This window comes from Strix uralensis, chromosome 28, assembly GCF_047716275.1.
Source record: "Strix uralensis isolate ZFMK-TIS-50842 chromosome 28, bStrUra1, whole genome shotgun sequence".
Lineage (NCBI taxonomy): Eukaryota > Metazoa > Chordata > Aves > Strigiformes > Strigidae > Strix > Strix uralensis.
In genome coordinates, this window is record NC_133999.1 from 5,021,116 (window position 1) to 5,048,057 (window position 26,942).

Below are 26,942 nucleotides of genomic sequence, written 5' to 3' on the forward strand. Positions count from 1 at the left end.
GTGGGGTACCCGCTGCCCCTCACCCCTGTCCCCTCCCCAGGCAGTGCCCTGCCTCTGCCCTGTCCCCACAGCATCCTTGTCCCCCTCGTGTCCCTGTCACCCCAGTACCCTCTGCCCTGTCCCCCTGATGTCCAAGTGCCCCACGTGGCCTTGTCCCCCTGCTGTCCCTGTCCCCACAGTGCCAACGGGCCTCGTCCCCATGATGCCTGTGTCCCCCCAGTGTCCCTGTGCCCTCTGCCCTGTCCCCGTGATGTCCCTGTCACCAAGGTGCCCATCACCCTGTCCCCACGCTGCCCTTGTGCGCCCCATCGCAGCGACACCCCTGTACCCCACATGTCCCTCTCCCCACAGCACCCAGTCCCTTGTCCCCCCCGTCCCATCACACCCCACACGTCCCCACCCCTGTGGTGTCCCCATGTCCCCACACAGACCCCCCACACGCTGCAGTCTCTGTATAAGGTGCCACACCCCCCCCCCCCCCCCATCCCAGTTAAACCCAGTCCTGAATTTGAGAAAACCAGTTTAAATATGACAGCAGTAGAAAAAGCAGCAGTGGGAGGGGGCGGGGAGGGGCGGGGGGGCTCAGCCCTTCCTGGGCGCCTTGGCCTTGTCCTTGCCCTTGTCCTTGCCCTTGTCCTCGAAGCAGGGGTTGCCGATGACCAGCCCCGCACCCGCCACCATGTTCTTCGCCGACACCCGCGAGCTGGGTCCTGTGGGGACAAAAAGGGACAGTGCCAGGGGGTCACCCTCCCTGGGAGGGGACACTGGGGACAAGGCACCATCCCCAGGGGGTCTTACCCACGTAGCTGAGGAGGACGGGGAGGAAGATGAGGCCGTGGGCCAAGCCCACCAGGGTGATGATGAGGTTGAGGCGGAAGAAGAAGATCTGGATGAGCTGGGCCTTGGCGAAGGCCAACACCACGATGCCCGGCAGGTTGGTCATGGCCACCCCGGCCACCACCTGCGCCCAGGACAGGGTCAGTGACGGGCGGGTCACCCCGTCCCTCCTGTCCCCGGGGAGGGGAAGGGCCCCCACCGGCCGTCACCCCCCCGCCCCGGCCCCTGCCCACCTTGCTGCCCATGTTGACGGTGGCCTCGGCGGCTCGTGCCACCCGGCCGGGCTGGGTGCTGTGGGCGAAGGCGCAGGTGACATGGGACACGAACTCCACTGAGATGCCCACGGCCTGCGGGGACACGCTGTCACCCAGGGGCACCCATGGGTGCTCCTCCGGGCTGGCAGGGCAGGGCACCCCCGGCTGGGGGGGGCCCATCCCGTGCTTGTGCACCCTGCCTGCCCCGTGTCCCTGTGCCACCCTTCTGCCAGGTCCTTCGGCCACCTCCTGTACCCCCAAAGCCACCCCACGTGCCACCCCGTGTATCCCAAGCCCCGGTGGCCACCCACATGTCCCCGTCCCCACACCACCCTGCCACCCCACATGTCCCTGTCCCCTGTGCCACCTTGCACACCCCAGGCTGCCCCGTCCCCATGTCACCCTGCATGTCCCAAGTCCTCCTGCCACCTCCTGTACCTCCAAAGCCACCCCACATGCCCCAGGTCCTTGTGCCACCCCACGTGTCCCAGATCCTCGTGCCACCCTGCATGTCCCAGGTCCTTGTGCCACCCCACGTGTCCCAGATCCTTGTGCCACCCCACGTGTCCCAGATCCTTGTGCCACCCTGCATGTCCCAGGTCCTCGTGCCACCCTGCATGTCCCAGGTCCTTGTGCCATCCCATGTGTCCCACGTCCTCATGCCACCCTGCATGCCCCAGGTCCTTGTGCCACCCCACATGCCCTACATCCTTGTGCCACCCCATGTGTCCCAGATCCTCGTGCCACCCTGCATGTCCCTGGTCCTCCTGCCACCCCACATGCCCCAGGTCCTCGTGCCACCCCGCGTGCCCCGCACCGCGACGAGGTTGATGAGGGCCACGGCGTTGTAGGGGATGTCCCAGAGGGCCATGGCGCCCACGGTGTCCACCAGGATCATGGCGATGGTGACGAGGGTGGCGGCGCTGGAGCGCAGGTCCATGCCCAGCAGCAGGAAGGAGACGCAGAAGGTGGGCACCAGGCACAGCGCCAGCGTGATGACGCCCTCGGCCACCACCGTCAGGTACTGCTCGTAGTAGACGTAGGTCACCCTGCCAGGGAGCGTCGCCGCCGCGCTGGCACCCTGGCACAGGCACCGGGCACCCGCACCCACCCCAGCTGGGCACCCCTGAACGGGCACCCGCACTGGGCGCATACTGGGGCACCCACTCCTGACCCTCTAACTGCGCACTGGGGCACCCACAGCACCCTGGGCTGGGCACCCCTAACGGGGCACCACACTGATCTGGTACTAGGGCACGAGGGCACCCATAGCACCCTGGGCTGGGCACCCACTTCCAACCCCTAACACCCACTTCTGACCCTCTAGCCGGGCACGGGGGCACCCATAGCACCCTGACCTGGGCACCCACTTTGACCCCTGACCAGACCACCCACAGCACCCTGGGCTGGGGACCCACTTCTGACCCCTAGCAACCGCTCCTGACCCATAACAAGGGCACTGGGGCACCCACAGCACCCTGGGCTGGGCACCCACTTCTGACCCCTAACAAGGGCACTGGGCCACCCACAGCACCCTGGCCTGGGCACCCTGACCTGGGCACCCACTTCTGACCCCTAACAAGGGCACTGGGGCACCCACAGCACCCTGGGCTTGGCACCCTGACCTGGGCACCACACTGACCTGGTACTAGGGCACCCATAGCACCCTGACCTGGGCACCCACTTCTAACCCCTAGCACCCGCTCCTGACCCATAACAAGGGCACTGGAGCACCCACAGCACCCTGGGCTGGGCACCGTGACCTGGGCACCCACTTCTGACCCCTAACAAGGGCACTGGGGCACCCACAGCACCCTGGGCTGGGCACCCTGACCTGGGCACCCGCTTCTGACCCCTAACAAGGGCACTGGGGCACCCACAGCACCCTGGGCTGGGCACCCTGACCTGGGCACCCACTTCTGACCCCTAACAAGGGCACTGGAGCACCCACAGCACCCCAGGCTGGGCACCGTGACCTGGGCACCCACTTCTGACCCCTAACAAGGGCACTGGGGCACCCACAGCACCCTGGGCTGGGCACCCTGACCTGGGCACCCGCTTCTGACCCCTAACAAGGGCACTGGGGCACCCACAGCACCCTGGGCTGGGCACCCTGACCTGGGCACCCACTTCTGACCCCTAACAAGGGCACTGGAGCACCCACAGCACCCCAGGCTGGGCACCGTGACCTGGGCACCCACTTCTGACCCCTAACAAGGGCACTGGGGCACCCACAGCACCCCGGGCTGTGCACCCTGACCTGGGCACTCACTTTGACCCTTGACCAGGGCACCAGAGCACCCACAGCACCCCAAGCTGGGCACCCTGACTTGGCACCAACACTGGCCCCTAAAATCAGGGCAACCACTTCTGACCCCTAACAGGGCACCGGGGCACCCCCAGCACCCTGCGCCGAGCACCCCCAACCCACGGGCGGGTGCTTACGTGTAGGGGAAGACTCGGAAATCGGGGTGGGTGCCGGGCACCCGGCGCAGGGTGGCGGTGATCTCCTCGGCCAGGGCGCGGGCAGCCCGCAGCGCCGCCGTGTACTCCTGCGAGGTGCGCAGCGGGCGGTGGTACGCCATGAAACGGGAGGCTGCCGGAGATGGCGGGGCAGGGGGGAGGAAAAGGGGAGGTCAGCCGGGCACCCTAGGGTGTCCCACACCCCCCACCCCACCCTGCACTCACCCAGGATGGTGCCGTTGGCGTCCATGCTCAGCGCCGTGTCGTAGGCGCCCAAACCACTGCGGGGAGGGGGCGAGGGGTGAGGGAGGCACCCGGGGCCATGGTGGGGGGGGCACCCACACTCTGGGTGCCCACACTGATGTCCTTGTACCTGCGTTGCCACCCCCCCGCCCCCCGACCCGAGTGGCACCTACCCCTTGGCGCACTGCAGGGTGGGGCGGTCGTGGAGGAACCAGGGCAGGAACCGCTCGAATTCCTCCACCGTCGGGCGCCGCGTGGTGTTCAGGCACCGACCCCCGACGCAGCTGAGGTCATCTGAGGGCACGGTCGTGCTCAGCACCCCGCGGGCACCCAACGGGCACCGCGCTGGGCGCCCAGTTGACCCCTCCCAAGGGACACCACAGCAAGCACCCAATGGATACCATAGCAGCCAACCATGGTGCCCCAGTAGGCACCCAATGGCATTCAATGGGTGCTATGGTGGCCACCCAATGGGCAACCAATTGGCATCATGGGAATTCCCAGTGGGAATACAACAGGCACCCAACGGCACTCAGTGGGATCCCAATGGTCTCCCAATGGGACCCATGGTGGGCACCCAATGGGCATCACGATGGGCACCCAACATACAGCCAATGGCCTCCACAGTGAGGACCTTACACGCACCCAACGGCCACTGTGGTGGGCACCCAGTGAGCACCATGATGGGCACCCAGTGGCCACCATGGCATACACCTCATGTGCCCCCAGCAGCCATCATGGCAGGCACCTAATGTACACCCCGTGGGCACCAAGATGGACGCCCAACGTACACTCAACGGCCACCATGGTGTAGACCTCGTGTGCCCCCAGTGGCCACCATGGTGGGCACCCAACGTACACCCAATGATGGACACCCAATATGTGCTCAGTGGCCACCACAGAGTAGACCTCACATGCCCCCAGTGGCCACCATGATGGACACTCAACATATGCCCAACAGCCACCACAGTGTAGACCCCATGTGCCCCCAGTGGCCACCATGGTGGGGACCCAACACACACCCAATGGGCACCATGATTGCCACCCAACACCCACTCAATGGCCACCATGGTGTAGACCTCACATGCCCCCAGGTGCCACCATGGTGGGCACCCAAGGTACACCATGACAGCCACCCAACATGCACTCAGTGGCCACCACGGTGTAGACCTCAGATGCCCCCAGCAGCCACCATGGTGGGGACCCAACGCACACCCAACGGGCACCATGATGGCCACCCAATGTACACTCAATAGCCACCATGGTGTAGCCCTCACATGCCCCCAGTGGCCACCACGGCGGCCCCCCAGCACCCCGATGCCCACTCACTGCTGGTGGACGGACAGAACTTCCCGGTGAGGTTCCCAAACTGGTGGATGCGGCAGCAGCGGCTGGTGGGGTTGAGCCAATCGAGGAAATCATCCACCCAGGAGGTGGCGGGGATGGCGAGGTAGGACCTGGGCAGGGGCAGGGCTGGCAGGAAGCTGGCAGGACCCTGCCCGTACCCCGCCCCCCCACCCAGCGCCCCCCCCCACACCCCACTCACACGTTGGGGAAGCGCGTGGCGTACTGGATGGTGTGGGTGAGGGAGTCGGGGGCGCAGCCGGCGCTGGAGCAGATGCCGTTGGTGCCGTTGGGGGAGGAGAAGTTGTAGCCACCGGTGGTGACGAAGTAGGTGGGGACCCCCACGGCCAGGTACTGGTTCAGGGCGGCGAAATACTGCAGCATGTAGGAGTCCTGGGGGGGCACCCACCCCCCGTCAGCCAGGGCACCCCGATGGCCATCCCCCCCTCCCCCAGCGCATCACCCCCCCGTGCGGGGCCGTCAGCTCCATGGTGGCCGTGCTGTGCCCATATGGGGCCACGCCACCCCCATGCTGGCCCTATAGAGGGCTATGCTGGCCCCACAGGGGCCATACCCCCCCTTGCGTCCCCATATGGGGCCGTGCCATCCCCATGCTGGCCCCATAAGGGGCCACAGCGCCCCTGTGCTGGCCCTATACAGGGCTATACTGTCCCTGTAGGGGCCATATCACCCTCTGTGTCCCCACACAGGGCCATGGCACCCTATAAGGTGTCACACTGTCCCTATACAAGGCCATACTGTCCCTGTAGGGGCCATACAGGGCCATGGCACCTATAAGGTGTCACACTGTCCCTGTAGGGGCCACACAGGGCCATGGCACCCTATAAGGTGTCACACTGTCCCTGTAGGGGCCACACAGGGCCATGGCACCCTATAAGGTGTCACACTGTCCCTATACAGGGCCATGCTGTCCCCGTGTGTCCCTGTATGGGGCCATACCACCCCTATGGGGCCACGCCATCCCCACATGGGGACACACTCTCCTCAGGCACCCCTATAGGGGCCATACCACCCCCATGCATCCCCATACAGGACCACTGTCCTCACGTGTCCCCACCCCCGGGCACCCTGCTGTCCCCAGGTGCCCCGTCACCCCCTGCCCCCACCCATGGGAACCCCCCGGCGCCAGCCCCACCTCGGGCATGGAGAGCTCCTGGTCCAGCCCCACGGACACCTGCAGCGTGAGGTAGATCCCAGCACAGGCCAGGAAGAGGAAGAGCAGCACCTGCCAGCAGCACCCGCGTGAGGGTGAGGGGACCCCCCCGGGACCCCCCAATCCCCTCACAACACTTCTACGTCCCCCCAGACCTCCTGGATCCCTCCAGAAGCCCCAAGTGCCCCAAGCACCCCCCCATGTCCTGTCTCCCCAAGCCCACCATGTTCCTCCCACACCTCCCAGACACACCCCACACCCCCCCAACCCCCAGGAACCTTGACACCCCCATGCCCCCCCCACCCCTGAAAGACCCCCCCCCCAACCCCCTTGTCCCCCTTTCACCTGCCAGGACCCCCCAGACACCCCCCCACAACCTCTCCAACTCCCCCAGAAACCTTGAAACCCCCATGGTATCTCCCCACCCCTTGAAGACCCCCCACCCTCGTGTCCCCCCTTCACCTCTCAGGACCCCCAGACACCCACACCCCACCCCACCCACGACCCCCAGGAATCTTGACACCCCTATGGCACCCCCCCCACCCCTCAAAGACACCCCCCCCCCATGTCCCCCCTTCACTTCCCAGGACCCCCTAGATTCCCCCCCAACCCCCCACAATACCCAGACACTTCCAACACCCCCAAGGCCCCCCCAGTCCCCCCCCAGCCCCCCCTCACCACGACGGGCCGTGCCAGGCGGTGCAGCAGCAGGGGGGTGTAGTAGCGGCGCAGCAGCGGGCGCAGCAGCCGGGCCCCCGGCCCCGCGGGCCCCCCCTTGCCCATCCCGCAGCAGCAGCACAGGTCGAAGCGGGCGGCCTGCGGGCAGCGCCGGGCTGGCACGGGGCCCCCCCACCCCACCCACCACGGGCACCCCAGTGTCCATGGGCACCCCGTGCCAACCCCAAACACCCCACGTCCATCTGGGGCACCCTAAAAGGGCTTTGGACACCCCACACCCACCCTGGGCATCCTCCTGATGTCCACCCCAGGTACTTATGGGCACCCCATGCCCACCCCAGGGACCCTAGTGTCACCCCACGCCACCCCCTGACACCCTCATTCCCACAGGCACCCCCATACCCATCCTGGGCGTCCTTATTCCCATGGGCACCCTGTGCCCACTCATGGCACCTTGAGCACCAGGGGCACCCCATGACCACTGTGAGACACCCTGGGCACCCCATACCTGCCCTGGGCACCCCATGCCCACCCTGGGGACCCCATACCTGCCCTGGGCACCCCATGCCCACCCTGGGGACCCTAATGTCCTTGGGCACTCCATGGCAACCTTTACACCCATGGGCACCCCATGCCCACCCCACACCCACCCTGGGCACCCTCAAACCCATGAGCACCCCAGATCCAACCTGAGCACCCTCATGTCCAAGGACACCCCATGTCCACCCTGGGGATCTTAATGTCCATGGGCACCCCCAAGCCACCCCCAGACACCCTCATACTCATGGACACCCCACACCCACCCCGGACACCCCATGCCCCCACCCTGTGCCCACCCTGGGTACCCTCAAACTCATGAGCACCCCACACCCAACCTGAGCACCCTCAGGCCCAAGGACACCCTGTGCCCACCCTGAGGACTTTAATGTCTATGGGCACCCCAAGCCAGCCCCAGACACCCTCATACCCCACACCCATCCTGGGCACCCCATGCCCCCACCCTGGGCACCCTCAAACTCACGGGCACCCCACACCCACCTTGGGCACCCCCATGGGACCCTTTGGGCACCCTCCCACCCAGGGTCCCCCAGTGCCCACCCTGTGCCCACCCTCCCACACATGGGCACCCCGTCACCCCCCCCAGGCACCCTGTACCCCCCCCAGAAACCCCGTGTGTGTCCCCCCCTGGCACCCCACCTCCTGCCGCCGGGCATCGAGTGCCACCAGGGCGACGAACCCCGACATCTGGAGGAGGAAGTCGAAGGCGATGGCCACAGCGGCCGTGAGGGCGAAGGTGCGGACGGCGGGCATGGAGGAGAGGGCGCCTGCGGGCACCCGGTGTCAGCGCCCCCGCACCGTCCCCGTCCCCCCCTCCCGCTCCAGGCACCCCCACCCACCGGGCGCACGATGCCCGTGGGCGCACGGCACCTGCTGCGTGTGCCATGTCCCCGTGCCCCCATGTCCCTGTGCCACCCGTGCCCCCCCATGTTCACCCTGTGCCCACCATGTCATCTGTGTCCCTTTGCCCCCTGTCCCTGTGCCCCATGTCCCCTTGTCCCTGTGCACCCCGTGTCCCCCATGTCCTTATACCCACACCATGCCCTGTGTTGCCTGTGTCACTGTGTGCCCCGTGTCCCCCGTGTCCCTGTGCCCTCCCTGTGCCCACTTTGTGCCCCATGTCCCTGTGCCCCCATGTCACCTGGTGTCCCTTTGCCCCCTGCTCCCCATGTCCACCCTGTGCACCCCATGTCCCTGTAACCAGTCTGTGCCCCCCATGTCCCTGTGCCCCCCATGCCCACCCTGTGCCTCCCGTGTCCCCTGTGTCCCTGTGCCCTCCATGTCCCCACATGTCCCCTGTGCCTCCCCCGTGCCCCCGCTCACCCAGGAGGAAGCAGATGACCTCGGAGAGGCTGCAGAGCAACATGCTGGGTGCCACCTGCGCCAGGACCCGCCCGATGTGCTGCTCCCGCGTCTCGCCCGGCTCCCGCTGTGACTGCTGCTGGCGGGGGTGGTGAGGAGGGTGGGGGGATACCCATCATGAGTGCCCCCACCCCTGGGAACCCCACACAGGCACCCACCGCCCAGCCTGGGGGTGCTGCCTTGTGCACAGCAGAGGCCCCACTTTGGGGATCCCTGCACCCATGGGTGCCCCACGGCACCCCCATGCCCACAGGTGTCCCCGTGCCCCCCCAAGGCGCTCCCCCCCACCGTGCCCACCGACCTGGTACTCCTGCACGAAGATGAAGATGTTGTCCGCTCCCACGGCCAGGACGAGGAAGGGCACGACCTCGAGGATGATGAGGGACGAAGGCAACCCCAGCAGTGCCAGGAACCCCATGGAGGCGAAGACGGCACCCAGCACCACGGCGATGCCCCCCAGCGCCAATGTCACCTTCGACTCCACCTGCAACGGGGTGGGTTAGAGGGGGAAAGGCCACCCATTCAGCACCCAACGGGGCACCCTAGGGTGCTGCCACCACCCTGACCCCACCCACCCACCCACCCGTACCAGGACGCGGCGCCAGGCCGTGTACTCGCCCAGCGCCAGGGCGATGTAGGCGAAGACCACGAGGTAGCTGATGGCGAAGATGGGGATGTCCTCCCCCGTGGTGCGGTTGATCTCATCCTCCAGCGAGCGCTGCCGGAAAGGAGATGGAGTGAGGGGGTGCTGGGGCACCCCAGGGTGCTCCCCGCCCCGCCCCAACCCAGCCAGCAGGTGCTTCACCTCAGCCATGAAGGCGACGGAGAGGTTGGGGCCGTGGGTGCGCTGGAAGTCGCCCACCACCTCGAGGAAGCGGCGCTCCCAGCTCAGCACCCACTCGTGGCGGGGGTCGTCGGGGGGGAAGTTGTTGAGGGAGTAGGTGACAATCAGCGCCTCCGCCTCCGTGTACTCCGAGTCTGCGGGGACAGCGGGTGACATCCCCTGGGTGACATCCCCAACACCGTGTGTCCCCCCCGCCTTGCCCGTCCGGGCGATGCCCGGTGCTCACCGGGGTAGCCGCCGAAGGCGATGTAGGGGAAGACGGGGCCGCCGTACTCGGCCATGCAGCTCAGCTCCAGCGCCGTGATGTCCTTGAAGGAGAGCGGGGAGCTGGTGGGGACACGGCGCCGGGTGAGCGGGGGCTGCGCCCGCCCTGAACCCCGCTGTGGGGCTTGGCACCGTGACACGGCCGGCACACGGCACCCCGGGGGCACACCGAGCCATGGGAGCAGCACCCCACGGGCAACGTGCCCATGGTGGCAGCGCCCTGACCCCAAAACCCAGCACCCCACAGGTAACCGTGCTGTGCTCAGCACCCCACAGGCATCACCCTGACCCCACAGCACCCCACAGGCACCGTGCCGTGTCCAGCACCCCACAGGCATCACCCCAACCCCAAAACCCAGCACCCCACGGGCACCATGCCATGCCCAGCACCCTACAGGCATCACCCTGACCCCACAGCACCCCACGGGCACTGTGCCATGCCCAGCACCCCACAGGCATCATCCCGACCCCAAAACCCAGCACCCCACAGGCATCACCCTGACCCCACAGGCCCCGTGCCACGCTGGGCACCCCACAGATATCACCCCAACCCCACAACCTATCACCCCACACACACACCAAGCCATGCCCATCACCCTGTGGGCATCACCCCCACACCCAGCCCAGCACCCCACACCCATTTCCCCTGCTCCCCACCCCTCGGGAGCGGCACCCACTTGACGCAGTAGATGAGATGGTCGTGCCAGTCGACAGTGCCCGTCTCCTTGCCGTCAGTCTGGGTGGCCGTCATGGCCAGGCGGGTGCTGTTGTTCTGGAAGTACTGGGTGACACTGTTGACGCAACAGTCGCCCAGCCCGGGCTCCGTAGGGTTGAGGGGGGCGTAGCAGACGTCACTCAGTGTCACCTCCCTGCCCGCCACCGGTGCCCAGGCTGTGGTGGCCGCCAGCTGCTCCTGCAGCTCCAGCACTGCCCGCAGCACCTCCTCCGACATCACCCCGCTGAAATTCTTGGCACCCAACACCACCGATTCGTAACGGGAGCTGGGCCGGCCCGGCGCCGTCACAATCACCTGGTTGGTGCGGAAGAAAGGCCCGAAGTGTTGGTCGTAAAAAGCTTTTTCTTGCCGGGCACGACTGCCCGGCGCCGACCACAGCTCCACCGGATCGGTGGTGAGACGTAGGGTAACCAAACCGGCTGATAAACCGCCTGCCAGCACCGCCGCCACCGCCAGCACCACCACGGGGTGCCCGGCCACCAGCGTGCCCCACCGGCAGAAAGCCCTGGCCAGGACACGGTGGCTGGCGTCGCTCAGTCGCGCCGAGCAGCTGGCGGCACGCGCCGGCACCGGCTGCGGCGTGGGGTCCCCCTTGGAGCGCCGGCACCGGCACAGCAAGGCCGTGATGAAGATAAGGGCGAGGAGGCCGAAGAGCAGCCCGCAGAGGACTAAGGCGCCATCGGCGTTGCCCAGGCGGAAGGGGGGAGGCGGGTCGGAGGGGGCGATCACCGGCGGGCAGGATTCGGCGCAGTCCTGGCAAGAGCACGGCTGCTCCTCGGCGCTGAGCGCCTGGTCGCAGCGCCAGGCCTGCCCGTGCAGCGGCACGACGGCGTCACCGGGCTGCGTGCCGTTGGGCACCAGCTGGAAATCGATCTGCAGCGGCGCCAAACCGTTGTTTTTATCCCCTTGGAAATCCAACCAGCGCTGGGTGGTGCAGAGTTTGGCGCCGTAACGCCCGCACATGGTGTCGATGGCGTAACCGCCGGTAGCCGGTAACCGGACGCCCCGGCAAGAAGCGAAAGAGGCGTCGGCGAAATCCTGCCCGTAAAAACATTGGTACTCAACGACGGCGAGTTGGGGCTTCCCCAACACCGTGGTGCGGTTGACGATGCGGGTGACGTTGGTGAAGAGGCTCTGGTCGGGGCTGCAGATGTTGTTGCAGTAAAGGTTGGCGAAATTCCTGGCGCACGCCGGGCAGCGGGAGAGGACGGTGCCGGAAAGCGCCACGCTGAGCCTGAGGGCGATGAGTTGTGACAAGGAGCAGCAAACCAGCGTCGTTTCGCCGTCGCCCCGCACCAACTCGGGGCAGACTGTGCGGAGCAGGTTCAGCACCGAGGCCGTGGCCACCCGTGCTGGCGTGTTGGAGAGACACGGCACTTTGGCGGGCACCAGCGAGATGTTCACCTCCGGGTTGCGGCCGCATTCGCCGTAGAAGGCGCAATAACCGGCGCGGTGGATGGGAGTCAGCGTCGGTGCGGCCTGCGGCAGCGGGGAGGGATCACAGAATCACAGAATCACCTCGATTGGAAAAGCCCTTGAAGCTCCTCCAGTCCAACCATGAACCTCACCCTGACCGTTCCCAACTCCACCAGATCCCTCAGCGCTGGCTCAACCCGACTCTTCAACCCCTCCAGGGATGGGGACTCCCCCCCTGCCCTGGGCAGCCCATTCCAACGCCCAACAGCCCCTTCTGCAAAGAAATCCTTCCTAAGAGCCAGTCTGACCCTGCCCTGGCGCAGCTTGAGGCCATTCCCTCTTGGCCTGCCGCTGGTTCCTTGGCTCAAGAGACTCCTCCCCCCTCTCTGCACCCTCCTTTCAGGGAGTTGCAGAGGGCCAGGAGGTCTCCCCTCAGCCTCCTCTTCTCCAGACTAAACCCCCCCAGTTCCCTCAGCCGCTCCCCATCAGACCTGTGCTCCAGACCCTGCACCAGCTCCGTTGCCCTTCTCTGGACACGCTCGAGTCATTCAATGGCCTTTTTGGAGTGAGGGGCCCAAAACTGAACCCACTCATCGAGGGGCGGCCTCACCAGTGCCGAGCACAGGGGTCAGATCCCCTCCCTGTCCCTGCTGGCCACGCTGGTGCTGATACAAGCCAGGATGCCATTGGCCTTCTTGGCCACCTGGGCACACTGCTGGCTCATTACCAATCCCCCCCAGGTCCCTCTCTGACTGGCAGCTCTCCAGCCACTCCTCCCCAAGCCTGTAGCGCTGCTGGGGGTTGTTGTGGCCCAAGGGCAGCACCCGGCCTTTGGCCTTAGTGAAACTCCCCCAGGTGGCCTCAGCCCATCGCTCCAGCCTGCCCAGGTCTCTCTGCAGACCCTCCCCACCCTCCAGCACATCAGCACTCCCACCCAACTGGGTGTCATCTGCCACAGCCCCCAGCCCCTCCGAACAGGCACTGCCCGCCGCCTCCACCACCCCCAACCTCACCCCGACGGGCACCCCCATGGCGTTACCACCGCGGCCCGGCCCCTGGGCCCACTCCAGCTCGGCCGTGCCAACGCCCAGGCACCTACCAGCGCCAGGAGGGTGCTGAGCACCACGCCAGCCAGCGCGACGGAGCCTGGCATCTTGGGCAAAAGGGTGCTGCCGGCTTCACCCGGGCCCTATAAGACCCCGGTAGCCCCGGGGCGGTCGCCCACTGCCGGTGAGGTCGTCTGGCCTGACAGCACCGAAGCCAATCAGCCCTCGCCGGAGCTGTAAAGCCCTTGTGATCATTAACCGCGATCGATAGCGGACGTGTCCCCGCCGGGGAGCGCCCGGGTGCCCCCCCGGCGCGAGGAGGGGGCACCCCGCTTTCCCGGCAGAGCCTTGTTTTGAGGTGAAAAAAAGGGGGGTTTGGAGTTGGGCCCGACTCAGGGTGCCCCGAGGGGTCGGGGGGGGGGGGGGGGGGGTGGGGGGGGGTGGAGTTCGTAGCGGGGAGAAGGAAGCGGAAAGGCCGTGCCAGCCGTGGGGAACTCATCCCGCCGGCCTGGCACCGGGGACACGGGCACCTTGGCAGTGCCAGGCCACCGGGAACGAGGAGAGGGGGAGAGAAACCGGCTGCCTGCCCCACGCCACGCAGGCAGGAAAACCCCCGACGCCGCTACCGAAGCCATTACGGGAGCGGGGCTGCCGTGCCCCAGGCGGGTGCTGGTGCCAGAGCCCTCTGCCCCGGTGCCAGGAAGGGTTCAGGGCCAGCGGGCAGCCTTGGACGAGCCGTGGCCCCCGATAAAGACGCTGTAACCCCGATAAAGACGCCGTAGCCCCGATAAAGACGCCGTAGCCCCGATAAAGACGCTGTAACCCCGATAAAGACGCCGTAGCCCCGATAAAGATGCTGTAACCCCGATAAAGACGCCGTAGCCCCGATAAAGACGCCTCGGCGAGCGATTACGGGCACCCCGCTGGGTAACGCCTGCCTCGTACGCCACAGGGCAGGGCTGGGCGAACCCTGGCGCCCCAGAAAGCGCCTGGCCGGGGCCAGCGGGCAGCACATAAAGCAAAAGCCACCCCAGGCACGGTGCCAGCCCCGGGGAGAGACGTGCCAGGCTACCGGGCTCACGGTAACGCCAGCAGAGGGGCGGCGGGGCGCTTGAGGGGAGCTGAATCCTCCTCAAAAAGCTGGCAGTGCCACGCCACCACTGCGTCCTTATCCCTGTTTATGGCCCCCGCACAGCCTTGGCCTTGATAAAGGGGGGGTGATAACGCCCTGGCACCTTTGCCCGGCATCAGCGGGAGACGCCGATTCCCGCCTCTGCGTCACCAACCTTTCCCCGTCACGTAGCCGGCGCCAGCACCGCCCCGGCAAGGAGCAACACCCGGCAAGGTAACGGCACAACATGGGGGTACAATCCATCGGCACCTTTATTGGGCACGTCCAGCACCACTGAGACACCTCACAGAGGGGGGCTGCGAGGCAGCCGCGGTGCCCCCACCCCAGGGTTGGGGGCCAGGGGGGGCTCAGGATGGCGGCACAGCCGGGCGCTTGGCGCGGCGGCGGGTGAACTTGAAGTTTTGCAGCGGGTTCCCGGTGCCGCGGGACTGGAAAGGGGAGGGAGGGGGGGGGAAAAAAAAGCAGCGTTAGACCCACCCCTGGCAGCGAGGGGGGTGCACAGGGGGGGTCGCTCCGTGCCCGGTTCCCACTCACCGTCGAGCTGGCCCGGCGCTTGGCACCGGCGTGGCGCAGCCGCAGCCCTTTGCGCTTCTTGAGGTTGGGTTTGGCGATGCCGCGGAGGCTGGGGGGGACTGCGGGCGGGGAGCAGGGGGTAAGCGGGGTGCCAGCCACCCCAGGGATGTCCCTGTCCCCCCCAGACATCACCCCCAGGCACCATTTTCCCTCTACGTGTCATTGTCACATCCCAGGGTCCCCCTTTCCCCCCCCCCACAGAGCCACGGCCGGCGGGGGGGCACAGGGACGTACCCAGGTAGTCGGGCACGTTGCGGAGGTGAGGCTTGACGATGGCGGGGTGCAGCGGCTTGTCGTGGCGCAGGACGTGCAGGTCACGGGGGTTGTCCTCAAAATACGCCTGGGAGGGGAGAGAATTGGGGGGGGTGGTAGCAACCAGGCCCCACCCCGCACCGCCCGCGGACCCCCAGAACGCTGCCCCAGGGCGGGGGTTACCTTGAGCTTCTCTGAGTTGAGCAGCTCGTCCTTGATCTCCCGCAGCCGCGCTTCCTTCACCGCCTGCTTGGTGACGGAGCGCATGGCGTCCTGGTTGGGGCGGGGGGGAAATATGGGGTGTCACGAGCTTGGCACCCCCCGCAGCCGGTGTCAGCAGTAACACACACCCCCCCCCCGTCGTTGCCCACCACCCACCTACCCGGCAGCGGTAGCGCAAAGCCTCGATCTCCTCCGTGGAAAACTTGTAGGGCTGCAGCATCGACTCGCCGTTCTCTGGGGACACACGTGGGGTCACCCCTGTCCTCATTCCCAACACCCCGCACTCCCCCCGCGATGCCCTCAGCACCCACTGTCACCCCAAAGTGACACGGGGACCCCCCCCAACCTCCGGCGAGTGCTTCCTCGATGCGGGCCAGGCCGTCCTGCTCCTCAGGCAGCGCGAAGGTGAGCGCTGTGCCAGGGTTGTCGGCACGGGCCGTCCTGCGGGCAACAGAGAGGGGGACACGGCGGTGGGACGGCCACCGGCCACCGTGGGCACCCCCGTGTCCCCTCTCCGTGTCCCCACGTACCTGCCAACGCGGTGGATGTAGGAGTCAACCGTCGGCGGCACGTCGAAGTTGATGACAGCGGCCACGTTTTGGAAGTCGATGCCCCGAGCGACGCTGTATTCCGGGTCCTTGCCCTTGCTGGGTTGGGGGGGTACATGAGATATTGGGGTGGCTTGGGGACCCCCAGGGACACCGCAAGTGACACAGACACTCATGTGGGCACAGAGACACTGGGAAAGGGGATCCCTGGGGGTAACGAGGACACGCTGGGCACGCTGACCCCAGACCTGCGGGGACACGGCAAGGAGACCCCCACAGAAGGGACACGCTGGGCACAGGGACCCCCCTGGGCATCTACAACCCCCCCGGGCATGAGGTATAAGCCCCCCAGCCAGGCAAAAGAAACCCCCCCACACCCTGGGGACATGGAGGGGGGGCACAGAGAACCCCCTGGGGACAGGGACCTGCCCCCCAGCCCCGGGCAGAAGCAACCCCACAGCTCTGGGTGACCTTCCCTGGTGGCAGCGGGACGTTGCCCTGGTGACACAGTGGCACCCCCAGGACCTCGGTGGCACCCCCAGGTCTCACCTCGGGGCAGCACCCTTTTGTTTCTTGCGGGGGGGCTGCTCCGTGGGCACCGCTGGCACCTCCTCGTCGGTGGCCACGATGTAGTCGTAGATGCCCCGGTTGAACTGGGTGATGACATGGCACCTGGGGACAACCCGGGGACCCGTCAGCATCCCCGCCCCGGGGCACCCCTCCTTGGTCTGTGCCCCCTCCACCCCACACCCAAAACCCACAGGCACTCCTGCTCTTCCTCCACAGGCACCCTGCACCCTCCTGGGGTGTCCTTACCCCCATGGGTGATTCCCCCCGCACCCCAAGGGCACCCTATTCCCCTGGGCACCCCTTAGCTCACCAAGACACCCTCAGGCACCCCTTGGAGCACCCCACTTTCCCCCCCCAACCCCTTCACCTCCTTTCACAAACCCCCAGCAGTCACCCTGCTCCCCGGGACACTCCATCACCCCCAAGACCCCTCACGCTTACCCGTTATCACCCCATTTTCCCCTTCACCCTCCTCCACACCACCCCAGGGGTACCCCCACCCAACTGGGCACCCCGCTATCCCCTCTGGGGGGGGGGGTGTTACCGGGAGCGGGCGGGCAGCTCGGAATTGAGGGCGCAGGCGGGGATGCCGAACTGCTCGAGGAAGAGTTTGAGGCGATAGCAGCGGGCGAGGGTACCCACAAAAAGCAGAGCCCGACCCCGCAGCAGCCGCAACTGCAGGAGGGCGCAGAGCAGCAGGAATTTGTCCTCCTCCGTGCCGCAGCGCACCGCGAACTGCCGCAGCTGCGAGCTGCCCGGTAACCGGGGCTCCGGCGGGCGCACCGTCACCTGCACCCCGAATTGAAAGGTTTGGGGGGGACACACACACATACACACACGGAGCTGTTGTGCTCCCCCCAGCATCCACCGTACCCCATATCCCTCAAAACACACCCCTGGGGGTGCTGCGTTCTGACAGCGCAGTGTCCCCCCGTCTCTGTGTCCACACTCTGGACACCCCCCCCACCCCAAAACCTCCCCCCCGTGCACCCCCCAAACCCGTCCCCGCACCCCCCCAAGTGCCGCTCACCGGGTTGTGCAGCACCAGCTCCCTGAGGGCCTCCACGTCAGGGCTGAAGGTGGCCGACATGAGCAGGGCCTGGTAGATCTTGGGGAGGTGGCTGGGGGGGAATGGGGGGGTCAGAGCCAGCCCCCGTGCTTGGGGGTGACAGGGGCCCCCCCAAAGCCCTTGGCACCAGCCCTGCAAGTGTCCCCCACGTTCTCCAGCCCCGCTGTGCCCCCCAGCCCTGGCACTGTTCCCCAAAAGCATGGCTGTACCCCCCATGTGCTCTAGCCCCAGCAGGACTCCCCAAGTTCTCAGTGTCCCCCAAAACCCCTGGAACCCACAGCGCCTCTCAACCCCCTGGTTGTGCCCCCCATGTCCTCCAGCTCCAGCAGTGCCTCCCAGCCCTGGCACTGACCCCCCAAATCTTCAGTGTCCCCCAGCCCCAGCAGTGTCTCCCAGCCCTGGCAGTGCCCCCCAAACCCTCGGCTGTGCCCCCCCCATTCTCCAGCCATAGCAGTGCCCCCCAGTCCTGGCAGCATCCCCCAAACCTGCAAAGTACCCCTAAACCCCAGGCAGTGCCCCCCAAACCCTTGCCTGTGGCCCCCCCTCCATTCTCCAGCTGTAGCAGTGCCCCCCAGTCCTAGCAGCATCCACCAAACCCTCAAAGTACCCCCAAACCCCAGACAGTACCCCCCAAACCCGTGGCTTCCCTCCCACATCCTCCAGCCCCAGCAGTGTCCCCCCATGTCACCTGTCCCCCCCAGGGTGCCCCTCACCACAGCAGGGACTTGATGTCCTCGCCGAAGCCAAAGGAGAGCAGCAGGTCGGCCTCATCCAGCACCAGCAGCTCCAGCGAGTGCCGCAGGCTGAGGCTGCGGGCGCTGAGGTGTGCCAGCACCCGCGCCGGCGTGCCCACCACCACGTCTGGCTTCTCCATCAGCACCGGCCTGGTGACACAACCGGGTCACCCACCTCTGTCTGCCAGGGCGGGGCAGGGGAGACCGGGAAGGGGGTGGCAGAGGGGGGGCTGTGGGGGGGATTTGAGCTTACCGCTGGGCAGCGAGGTCGCTCTGGGCGCAGAGATCGGCCACGCGCAGGTCGCGGGCGCAGAAGGCCGCCAGCTGCCGCAGGCTGCGCACCACTTGCTGCCCCAGTTCCTTGGAGGGCACCAGCACCAGCGCCCGCACCACCTGCGCCACCGCCGAGGGGGCCTGTGCCCACCCCCCGGCACACAGGAGAGCTGACCCCGCGCCCCACGGAGCCCCCGTACCCCACCTCTGCCCACGTACCCCCACAGCGTCCCCCCACCCTGCTCAACACCCCACAGCACCCACCTGCCCCATGGTGCCCATCTGCGCCTGACACCCTACAGCACCCACCTGCCCCATGGTGCCCACCCATGCCCAGGCACCCCACAGACCCCACATACCCCCTCTGCCCGCCTCCCTAGGTACACCACGGTGCCCCCCACCACATCAAATACCCCACAGAGCCCACATACCCCACAGCAGCACCCACCCCTACCCACCCCCCCCACGTGCCCCCCCCAAGCCCAATACCCCAGGGTGCCCCCATGCCCCACAGCACCCACCCCTGCTTGACACGCCACCTGACACCCCACGGTGCCCCCCACCACGCCAAATACCCCACAGAGCCCACGTACCCCACAGCAGCACCCACCCCTACTCACACCCCCCAGTACCCCCATGCCCCACGGTGCCCTCCCAAGCCCAATACCCCAGGGTGCCCCCATGCCCCACAGCACCCACCCGTGCTTGACACCCCACCTGATACCCCCACCCCCCCCCAGTGCACCCCACTGCCCGGCTCACCGCCTTGACACGCAGGAGGTGCTGTAGGAGGGGCAGCCCGTACGCCCCCGTCTTCCCGGAGCCGGTTCTCGCCCGGGCCAGGAGGTCGCGGCCCTCCAGCGCCAGGGGAATGGCCTCGGCTTGGATGGCCGTGGGGGTGGCCCAGCCCAGCTCTGCCACCGCCTGCGGGGGCCGTCACCTCGGGGCTCCCAGGTCCCTGGGCTCCCCAGGTCCCCCCCGCCAGCACAGGGGGGGCACCCACCGCCACCCCCCCTCCCCGCGGTGGGGACAACCAGGCCTGTGAAGCACCCGCACCCCGATGGACCCAGACGTCCCGGCCCCTCACGGCCTCCCCAAGGGACCCCCATCTCCCAGCCCCCTCCCCTCCGAGGGACCCCAGAGTCCTGGCCCCCTCAGGGCCTCCCCAAGGGACCTCCATGTCCCGGCCCCCTCCCCTCCGAGGGACCCCACAGTCCTGGCCCCCTCAGGGCCTCCACCCCCACCAAGGGACCGGGGCATCCGGGTCCCCCACGGCTTCAACCGCGACGCCCCCCGGGTACCCTCCTCCCACCGTAACACCCCCCCAGCGCACCCGCAGCAGCCGCCCGTCCAGCCCCATGTGTTCGAAGCGCGGCGCTGCCGCCGCCTCCGCCGCCATCTTGGCCGCCGACTGCGCCTGCGCGCGCGCCCAGACCACAGACGCTTCCGCCGCACGCCCAGAGCGGCCGCCAGCGCCGCCGCAGCGCTCCCGGGCGGTGGAGGACTGAGCTGCCCCCTCCGCTGCTCGGGGGCAGCCGCGGGGGGGGCCCCCCCCGGGTTTTGGCGATGAGGAGAGTGGGGGATTTATTAGGGTGGGCTCGGTTTTGGGGCCACTCCTCTTTAATATCTTTATTGGTGACCTAGACGAGGGGATCGAGTGCTCCCTCAGTTTGCAGACGACACCCAGTTGGGTGGGAGTGCTGATGTGCCGGAGGGTGGGGAGGGTCTGCAGAGAGACCTGGGCAGGCTGGAGCGATGGGCTGAGCCCAACTGGGGGAGTTTCACTAAGGCCAAAGGCCGGGTGCTGCCCTTGGGCCACAACAACCCCCAGCAGCGCTACAGGCTTGGGGAGGAGTGGCTGGAGAGCTGCCAGTCAGAGAGGGACCTGGGGGGGATTGATAATGAGCCAGCAGTGTGCCCAGGTGGCCAAGAAGGCCAATGGCATCCTGGCTTGTATCAGCACTAGCGTGGCCAGCAGGGACAGGGAAGGGATCTGACCCCTGGGCTCGGCACTGGTGAGGCCGCCCCTCGATGAGTGGGTTCAGTTTTGGGCCCCTCACTCCAAAAAGGCCATTGAATGACTCAAGCGTGGCCAGAGAAGGGCAACGGAGCTGGTGCAGGGTCTGGAGCACAGGTCTGATGGGGAGCGGCTGAGGGAACTGGGGGGGTTTAGTCTGGAGAAGAGGAGGCTGAGGGGAGACCTCCTGGCCCTCTCCAACTCCCTGAGAGGAGGGTGCAGAGAGGGGGGATGAGTCTCTTGAGTCAAGGAACCAGCGGCAGGCCAAGAGGGAATGGCCTCAAGCTGCGCCAGGGCAGGGTCAGACTGGCTCTTAGGAAGGATTTCTTTGCAGAAGGGGTTGTTGGGCGTTGGAATGGGCTGCCCAGGGCAGGGGGGGAGTCCCCATCCCTGGAGGGGTTGAAGAGTCGGGTTGAGCCAGCGCTGAGGGATCTGGTGGAGTTGGGAACGGTCAGGGGGAGGTTCATGGTGGGGCTGGAGGAGCTTCAAGGGCTTTTCCAACCCAGATGATTCTGGGATTCTGGATGATGCACACCGGGAGGGCACAGCGGACCAGTAGCCACATGCCTGAGCCCCCCCCGCCAGCTCGGTGCAGTGCCACAGCCATCCCCACCCCCACCCCACCCCCAATACCCCAAAAAACCACCAGCAAGTCCCATCGGACCCCAAAACCCTTTATTTTCCCACAAAACGCCACCGCGGGAGCCGGTCCCCACCCTCCCTGATTGGGGTCCCCCCCAATCTGCCCACCACCCCTGGGGAGCCAGCAGGGGTTCCCCCCCAGGGCTGTGGGACCCCCCCCCGGGGTGGGTAACATGGGGGGGCTACACCAGTTTCTTGGCCTCGAAGAAGCTTTTGAGGTGCCTCATCTGCCAGATGCCGGTGAGGATGAGGATGATGGTTTGGGCGATGGACCACCACAGCACCCGTTGGTTGGTGCTCTCGCTCGTCATGCGGAAACGCTCCTCGCGGTACTGTCAGCCACAGAAAAAAAAAAAAAAGAAAAAAACCCACACAAATAAATGGTGATGGGGTTTGTGAGGAGGGAAAAAAATGGGGGTTCACTCCGCTGGAGCCCCCTCCTCACCCGCTGGTAGTTCTGCTCCTTCTGGATCTGCTCGACCTGGTCGAGGAGCTGGCGGGCGCGGAGCTGCAGCTCCGTCAGCTTGTCCTTGGCAGCGATTTCGGGGTAGTTGTTGGTGTGTTCACCCACCTGGATGTCCAGGTGCACCCGCTGTGGGGCAAAGAGGCGGTAGGGACACGTTAGTGGACCCCCGTTGCTGCTGATGCCCCTTCCCCAGGTTCAGGGGTGTCCTCCCCGTTACCAGTTTGCCACCGGCGAAGAGCGCCATGCGGGTGGAGTTGGAGTGGAGGCAGATCTGGTGCTCGCCCGGCGTGTGGGAGGTGAAGGTGAAGCGTCCCTCGGAGCCGTACTGCCGTGACAGCACCACCTGCGCCGGGACACGGCCACCATCACCCAGCGCCCGCCCCGGGGGGGACACCAGCACAGCCCCGCCGTGTCCCACAGACCACCTGCCCTGGCTGGCGAGGCACCCCGTGTACTCCAGAGATCCCCTGCCCATGTTGGGGTACACCATATACTCCAGGGACCCCACGCCCGGGCTGGCAGCTGCCCCGTGCACCCCAAGGACCCTCTGCCCCAGCTGGAGAACACCCCGTATGCCCCAGAGACCCCACACCCAGGAGAGCGGGCACCCCATGGACCCCCTGCCCTGGATGGAAGGCACCCCAGGGACCCTCCCACAACTCAGCCAGCAGGCATCTCAGGGACCCCACACCCAGGCTGGTGGGTGCCCCATGCACCCCAGAGACCCCCTGTCTGGACTGGTGGGTGCCCCAAGGACCCCCCACCCCAACTGGCAGGCACCTGAGACCCCCACAACCAGGCTTGCCCCATGCACCCCAAAACCCCCCCACCCTCATTGGTGGGCACCCCACATGCCCCAAGGACCCCAGACACCCCCACAGCCGGGCTGGTGGGAGCCCCACACATCCCAGGGACCCTTACCTCAGCTGGTGGGCACCCCACATGCCCCAGGGACCCCAGACACTCCCACAGCCAGGCTGGTGGGAGCCCGATGCACCCCAAAGATCCCCACCCTCATTGGTGGGCACCCCACATGCCCCAGGGACCCCATACACCCCCACAGACAGGCTGGTGGGAGCCCCACACATCCCAGGGACCCTTACCCCAGCTGGTGAGCATCCCACATAACCCAGAGACCCCACCCCCGCAGTCGGCAAGCACCCAAGGCACCCCTCACCCGCAGGGTACCCGAGCCCCCCAGGACCCTCACCTTGCCGTCAGGGTCCTTCACCTCCACGTGCATGCCCAGCCCCGGGGTGGAGGGCAGGAACGACTCTGACTGCTTGTCCCACAGCTGCGTCCGGTAGTTCCCTGGGGGGCGGTGGGTCAGAGCGGGCCCAGCACCCCCCAGCCCGTTACCTCTCACAGAATCACAGAATCATCTCGGTTGGAAGGGACCTTGAAGATCATCTAGTCCAACCGTTAACCCAGCACTGACAGATCCCAACTCCACCAGATCCCTCAGCGCTGGCTCAACCCGACTCTTCAACCCCTCCAGGGATGGGGACTCCCCCCCTGCCCTGGGCAGCCCATTCCAACGCCCAACAGCCCCTTCTGCAAAGAAATCCTTCCTAAGAGCCAGTCTGACCCTGCCCTGGCGCAGCTTGAGGCCATTCCCTCTTGGCCTGCCGCTGGTTCCTTGGCTCAAGAGACTCCTCCCCCCTCTCTGCACCCTCCTCTCAGGGAGTTGCAGAGGGCCAGGAGGTCTCCCCTCAGCCTCCTCTTCTCCAGACTAAACCCCCCCAGTTCCCTCAGCCGCTCCCCATCAGACCTGTGCTCCAGACCCTGCACCAGCTCCGTTGCCCTTCTCTGGCCACGCTCGAGTCATTCAAGGGCCTTTTTGGAGTGAGGGGCCCAAAACTGAACCCACTCATCGAGGGGCGGCCTCACCAGTGCCGAGCACAGGGGTCAGATCCCCTCCCTGTCCCTGCTGGCCACGCTGGTGCTGATACAAGCCAGGATGCCATTGGCCTTCTTGGCCACCTGGGCACACTGCTGGCTCATTACCAATCCCCCCCAGGTCCCTCTCTGACTGGCAGCTCTCCAACCACTCTCCACTCTCGTTCCGTCCCGTTTCCCGTTTCCCGCTCCCCTCCTGGGGGATCCTGGGGGTCTCTCCCGCCCCTTTTAACAACCGCCGTTCCCGGGGGTTGCCCCCGGGCTCCCCCCGCTGCCCCGTGGTTGCTCCCATCCCCCCCCCCAAGCCCCGTCGGCCCTTCCCGCGCTTCGCACCGATGACCATGGTCTCGTCGGGGATTTCCTCAATGAAGCAGCGCTTCTCGGTCTCGCCGATGTGGAAGTAGAGGCCGTGCGCGCTCCAGGCCGCCAGCACCACGGCGGCCACCGCGGCCCGCAGCGCCCCGCCGCCCGCCATGGCCCGCGCCCCCCCGCCCGCCGCTCCCGTCATGCACCGCGCATGCGCCGCCCGCTCCCGTCACGCATCGCGCATGCGCCGCTCCCCGCCCGTGCGCACCGCGCATGCGCCGCCCGCCGCCGGCCACTCACTGGGCCCCACGCCGCTCCTACGGGTGCCCGCTGGGCTCCGCCCGCGGCGTTTCACTGCGCATGCGTTGTTGCCACGGCGACACACGCATGCGCAGCGCGCTCCGCCCGGTGGCGCAGCGAGGAGGGCGCCGCCCCCCCAGCTCTGAGGTTGAGAGTTCGAGCCGCGCTCGGGCCACTTCTGAAGGGCCCGGTGACACCCAGGCGTGTCCTTGTGTTTCCCCCTGGGACGATCAGCCTCGGTTGCCACCCCCAGCCGTGCCGAACCCTCCGGCGGGGCGGAGCCAACCCTTCACACCCCTCCAGCAGCGTTGCCAGCTGTGTGGCAACACCACCTCCAACCTCCTTCCTTCCTTCCTTCCTTTCTCCTAGCCGCTGCCCCGGGGCTTGGCAGGGGTGGGGGGTCCCATGGGTGAGCGGGTGCTCGGGGTCCCTTCGGGGAAAGGCCCGGCGAGATGGGAGGGGAAGCGGAACCGCGGGGAAGATTGCGCCACTGGCAGCCCCCCGCCTCCGCAGGCTGGAAATTTCGGGAGGGGTTATAAAGGCGAGGGGGGGCGCAGGCGGCGGGGATCGGGGCGCCATGGCATGCCAGCCCGCGCTCACCCTCGCCCTCCTCTTCCTCTGCACAGAGGCCGAAGGCTTCACCCTCTGCCACACGCCCACCCTTCAGACCAAAGTCTTCCAGTATCGGTAAGTAGGGTGGGGGGAGCACCCATGGGTGACACCTCGAGGAGGGGTGGGGGGTCAGGGTGGTGGGGTGGGCACCGCTGTCACCGCTGTCCCTGCCAGGATCTGGGATGTCAACCAGAAGTCACTTTACCTGCGCAATGACCAGCTGGTGGCCGGGCACCTGCAAGGGGCCAACGCCGCCCTCGAAGGTAAAATGGGGATATGGGGACATGGGAGGGGACACGGCAGACACACCCTGATGCCCCCGGGGGTGTGTGTGTGTCCCCAGAGAAGGTGTTTTGGGTGCCCAACCGCGCCTTCGAGCCCAGCCGGCTGCCCGTCATCCTGGGCATCCAGAACGGCACCCGCTGCCTGGCCAGCCCCCCCGCTAGCCAGCCCACCCTGCAGCTGCAGGTCAGGGGACACCGCGGGGACGGGGACGCTGCGGGGACACCGAAGGGATGGGGGTGCCGCAGGGATGGGGACACTGCGGGGACAAGGGTGCCACAGGGATGGGGACACCAAAGGGATGGGGACACCATGTGGATGGGGACACCATGGGGAGGTCACAGGGATGGGGACACTGTGGGGACAGGGATGCCACAGGGATGGGGACACCATGGGGATGGGGACACCATGGGGATGAGGATGCCACAGGGATGGGGACACTGTGGGGACAGGGATGCCACAGGGATGGGGACACCACAGGGTTGGGGACACCATGGGGATGGGGACACCACGGGGATGGGGACACCAAAGGGATGGGGACACCATGGGGATGGGGACACCAAAGGGATGGGGACACCATGGGGATGGGGATGCTGCAGGGATGGGGACACTGTGGGGACAGGGATGCCATGGGGATGGGGACACCACAGGGATGGGGATGTCACAGGGATGGGGACACTGTGGGGACAGGGATGCCACGGGGATGGGGACACCACGGGGATGGGGACACCATGGGGATGGGGATGTCACAGGGACATCATGGGGACACGGACACCATGAGGATGGGGACACCATGGGGAGGGGTCACATGGGGCTGTCATGGGGCTGGGGACACCATGGGGACAGGAATGCCACAAGGTTGGGGACACTGCGGGGACAGGGCACATGGGGATCCCAGGGCAGCGACAGGACACCATGGGGAGGGGACACCTGGGGACAGGGACACCGCAGGGGTGGGGACAGAGGAATCCCAGGGCTGGGGCATCGCAGGGACGGGGCCCAGCGTCGCGGTCACCCCGACTGCGGGTGACATTACGGCGCCGGTGGCCGTGGCAGGTGGCCGACATCAGGGAGCTGCCCCGTGCCGGAGAGGCCTCGGCCGCCTTCACCTTCTTCCGCTCCTACAAGGACGGGCTGTGGCGCTTCGAGTCGGCCGCCAACCCCGGCTGGTTCCTCTGCACCTCGGCCCGCGGCCACCAGCCCCTGGGGCTCTCCCGGCGCCCCGATGCCACCCACCTCCTCGACTTCTACTTCCAGCTCTGCTGAACCCCCTCGTCCCCAGGGACGGTGACATCCCCCACCAGGATCAGTGACATCCTCACCGCAGGGATGGCGACATCCTCCCCGGGGCACAGTGACATCCCCCTGGGGACAGTAACATCCCCCCCCGGGGACGGTGACATCCCCTGGGAATAAAGATGCTCAGGACACCGTGGTCCCCGTGACGTGGGTGGCGGCGAGGACGGGGCGGGGGGGGACAGGGCAGGGTGACAGCGGTTGGCCCCCAGCGCCTGCGTCACCCCGCCGGGATGGCCGGTGTTGCGCCACCAAGTCGTTAGGGACTGGGATGGGGCGTCCCCAAGGGGGGGTGACGCAGCCGGCGGGGCTGCCCCATAGTCGGGCAACTCCCGGGCTCGGCCCCTTCCCGGATTTGGTGGTGGTGGCAGATGCCTCCCGCCCGGCACACCCCAGCCACCGCCGGCACCGCGTGGCGTGGCACTGAGTGGTGGTGGCACTGTGTGGCATGGCACCGCGTGGCGTGGCACTGAGTGGTGGTGGCACCACGTGGCGTGGCACTGAGTGGTGTGGCACCGCGTGGCGTGGCA

At 67.1% G+C, this 26,942-nt stretch overlaps 4 protein-coding genes across 8 annotated transcripts; 1 reads left to right on the top strand and 3 right to left on the bottom strand.

The window, feature by feature from the left end:
- Positions 1-507: 507 nt before the first annotated feature.
- Positions 508-13,552, bottom strand: NPC1L1 (NPC1 like intracellular cholesterol transporter 1). Of its 2 annotated transcripts, none has more exons than XM_074852203.1 (19): positions 13,273-13,552; positions 10,699-12,236; positions 9,984-10,084; positions 9,719-9,891; positions 9,503-9,631; positions 9,215-9,397; positions 8,875-8,989; positions 8,191-8,318; positions 6,994-7,131; positions 6,298-6,387; positions 5,368-5,534; positions 5,127-5,254; positions 3,971-4,091; positions 3,780-3,835; positions 3,537-3,687; positions 1,909-2,140; positions 1,071-1,184; positions 799-961; positions 508-710 (listed from the first exon to the last, which is right to left on the bottom strand). In XM_074852203.1, the coding sequence occupies exons 1-19, from the start codon at positions 13,324-13,326 to the stop codon at positions 583-585; spliced, it is 3,909 nt and encodes a 1,302-aa protein (XP_074708304.1). In that variant the 5' UTR covers positions 13,327-13,552; the 3' UTR covers positions 508-582. The 2 variants fall into 2 exon arrangements, with proteins under 2 accessions (XP_074708304.1, XP_074708303.1); XM_074852202.1 differs by having other exon boundaries at positions 5,344-5,534; positions 13,273-13,551.
- A 1,032-nt stretch (positions 13,553-14,584) lies between these two features.
- On the bottom strand, positions 14,585-20,016 carry DDX56 (DEAD-box helicase 56). 2 transcript variants are annotated; one of them, XM_074852136.1, is made up of 14 exons: positions 19,926-20,016; positions 19,355-19,516; positions 18,573-18,733; positions 18,299-18,469; positions 17,547-17,637; positions 17,061-17,305; positions 16,496-16,618; positions 15,929-16,045; positions 15,745-15,839; positions 15,559-15,632; positions 15,360-15,449; positions 15,159-15,264; positions 14,886-14,983; positions 14,585-14,779 (listed from the first exon to the last, which is right to left on the bottom strand). In XM_074852136.1, exons 1-14 carry the CDS (start codon positions 19,989-19,991, stop codon positions 14,699-14,701), a joined length of 1,680 nt encoding a protein of 559 aa, XP_074708237.1. In that variant the 5' UTR covers positions 19,992-20,016; the 3' UTR covers positions 14,585-14,698. The 2 variants fall into 2 exon arrangements, 1 of the variants encoding a protein (XP_074708237.1); XR_012626605.1 differs by lacking the exon at positions 14,585-14,779 and having other exon boundaries at positions 14,940-14,983; positions 15,555-15,632.
- A 1,246-nt stretch (positions 20,017-21,262) lies between these two features.
- TMED4 (transmembrane p24 trafficking protein 4) lies at positions 21,263-24,139 on the bottom strand. Its single transcript, XM_074852137.1, has 5 exons — positions 23,950-24,139; positions 22,928-23,028; positions 21,935-22,060; positions 21,697-21,843; positions 21,263-21,583 (listed from the first exon to the last, which is right to left on the bottom strand). The coding sequence occupies exons 1-5, from the start codon at positions 24,122-24,124 to the stop codon at positions 21,434-21,436; spliced, it is 699 nt and encodes a 232-aa protein (XP_074708238.1). The 5' UTR covers positions 24,125-24,139; the 3' UTR covers positions 21,263-21,433.
- A 214-nt stretch (positions 24,140-24,353) lies between these two features.
- On the top strand, positions 24,354-26,544 carry LOC141935680 (interleukin-36 receptor antagonist protein-like). 3 transcript variants are annotated; one of them, XM_074852140.1, is made up of 5 exons: positions 24,354-24,631; positions 24,849-24,909; positions 25,009-25,097; positions 25,178-25,302; positions 26,173-26,544. In XM_074852140.1, the coding sequence occupies exons 1-5, from the start codon at positions 24,628-24,630 to the stop codon at positions 26,380-26,382; spliced, it is 489 nt and encodes a 162-aa protein (XP_074708241.1). In that variant the 5' UTR covers positions 24,354-24,627; the 3' UTR covers positions 26,383-26,544. The 3 variants fall into 3 exon arrangements, with proteins under 3 accessions (XP_074708241.1, XP_074708242.1, XP_074708240.1); XM_074852141.1 differs by lacking the exon at positions 24,354-24,631 and having other exon boundaries at positions 24,661-24,909; positions 26,245-26,544; XM_074852139.1 differs by lacking the exon at positions 24,354-24,631 and having other exon boundaries at positions 24,666-24,909.
- The last annotated feature ends 398 nt before the right edge of the window (positions 26,545-26,942 follow it).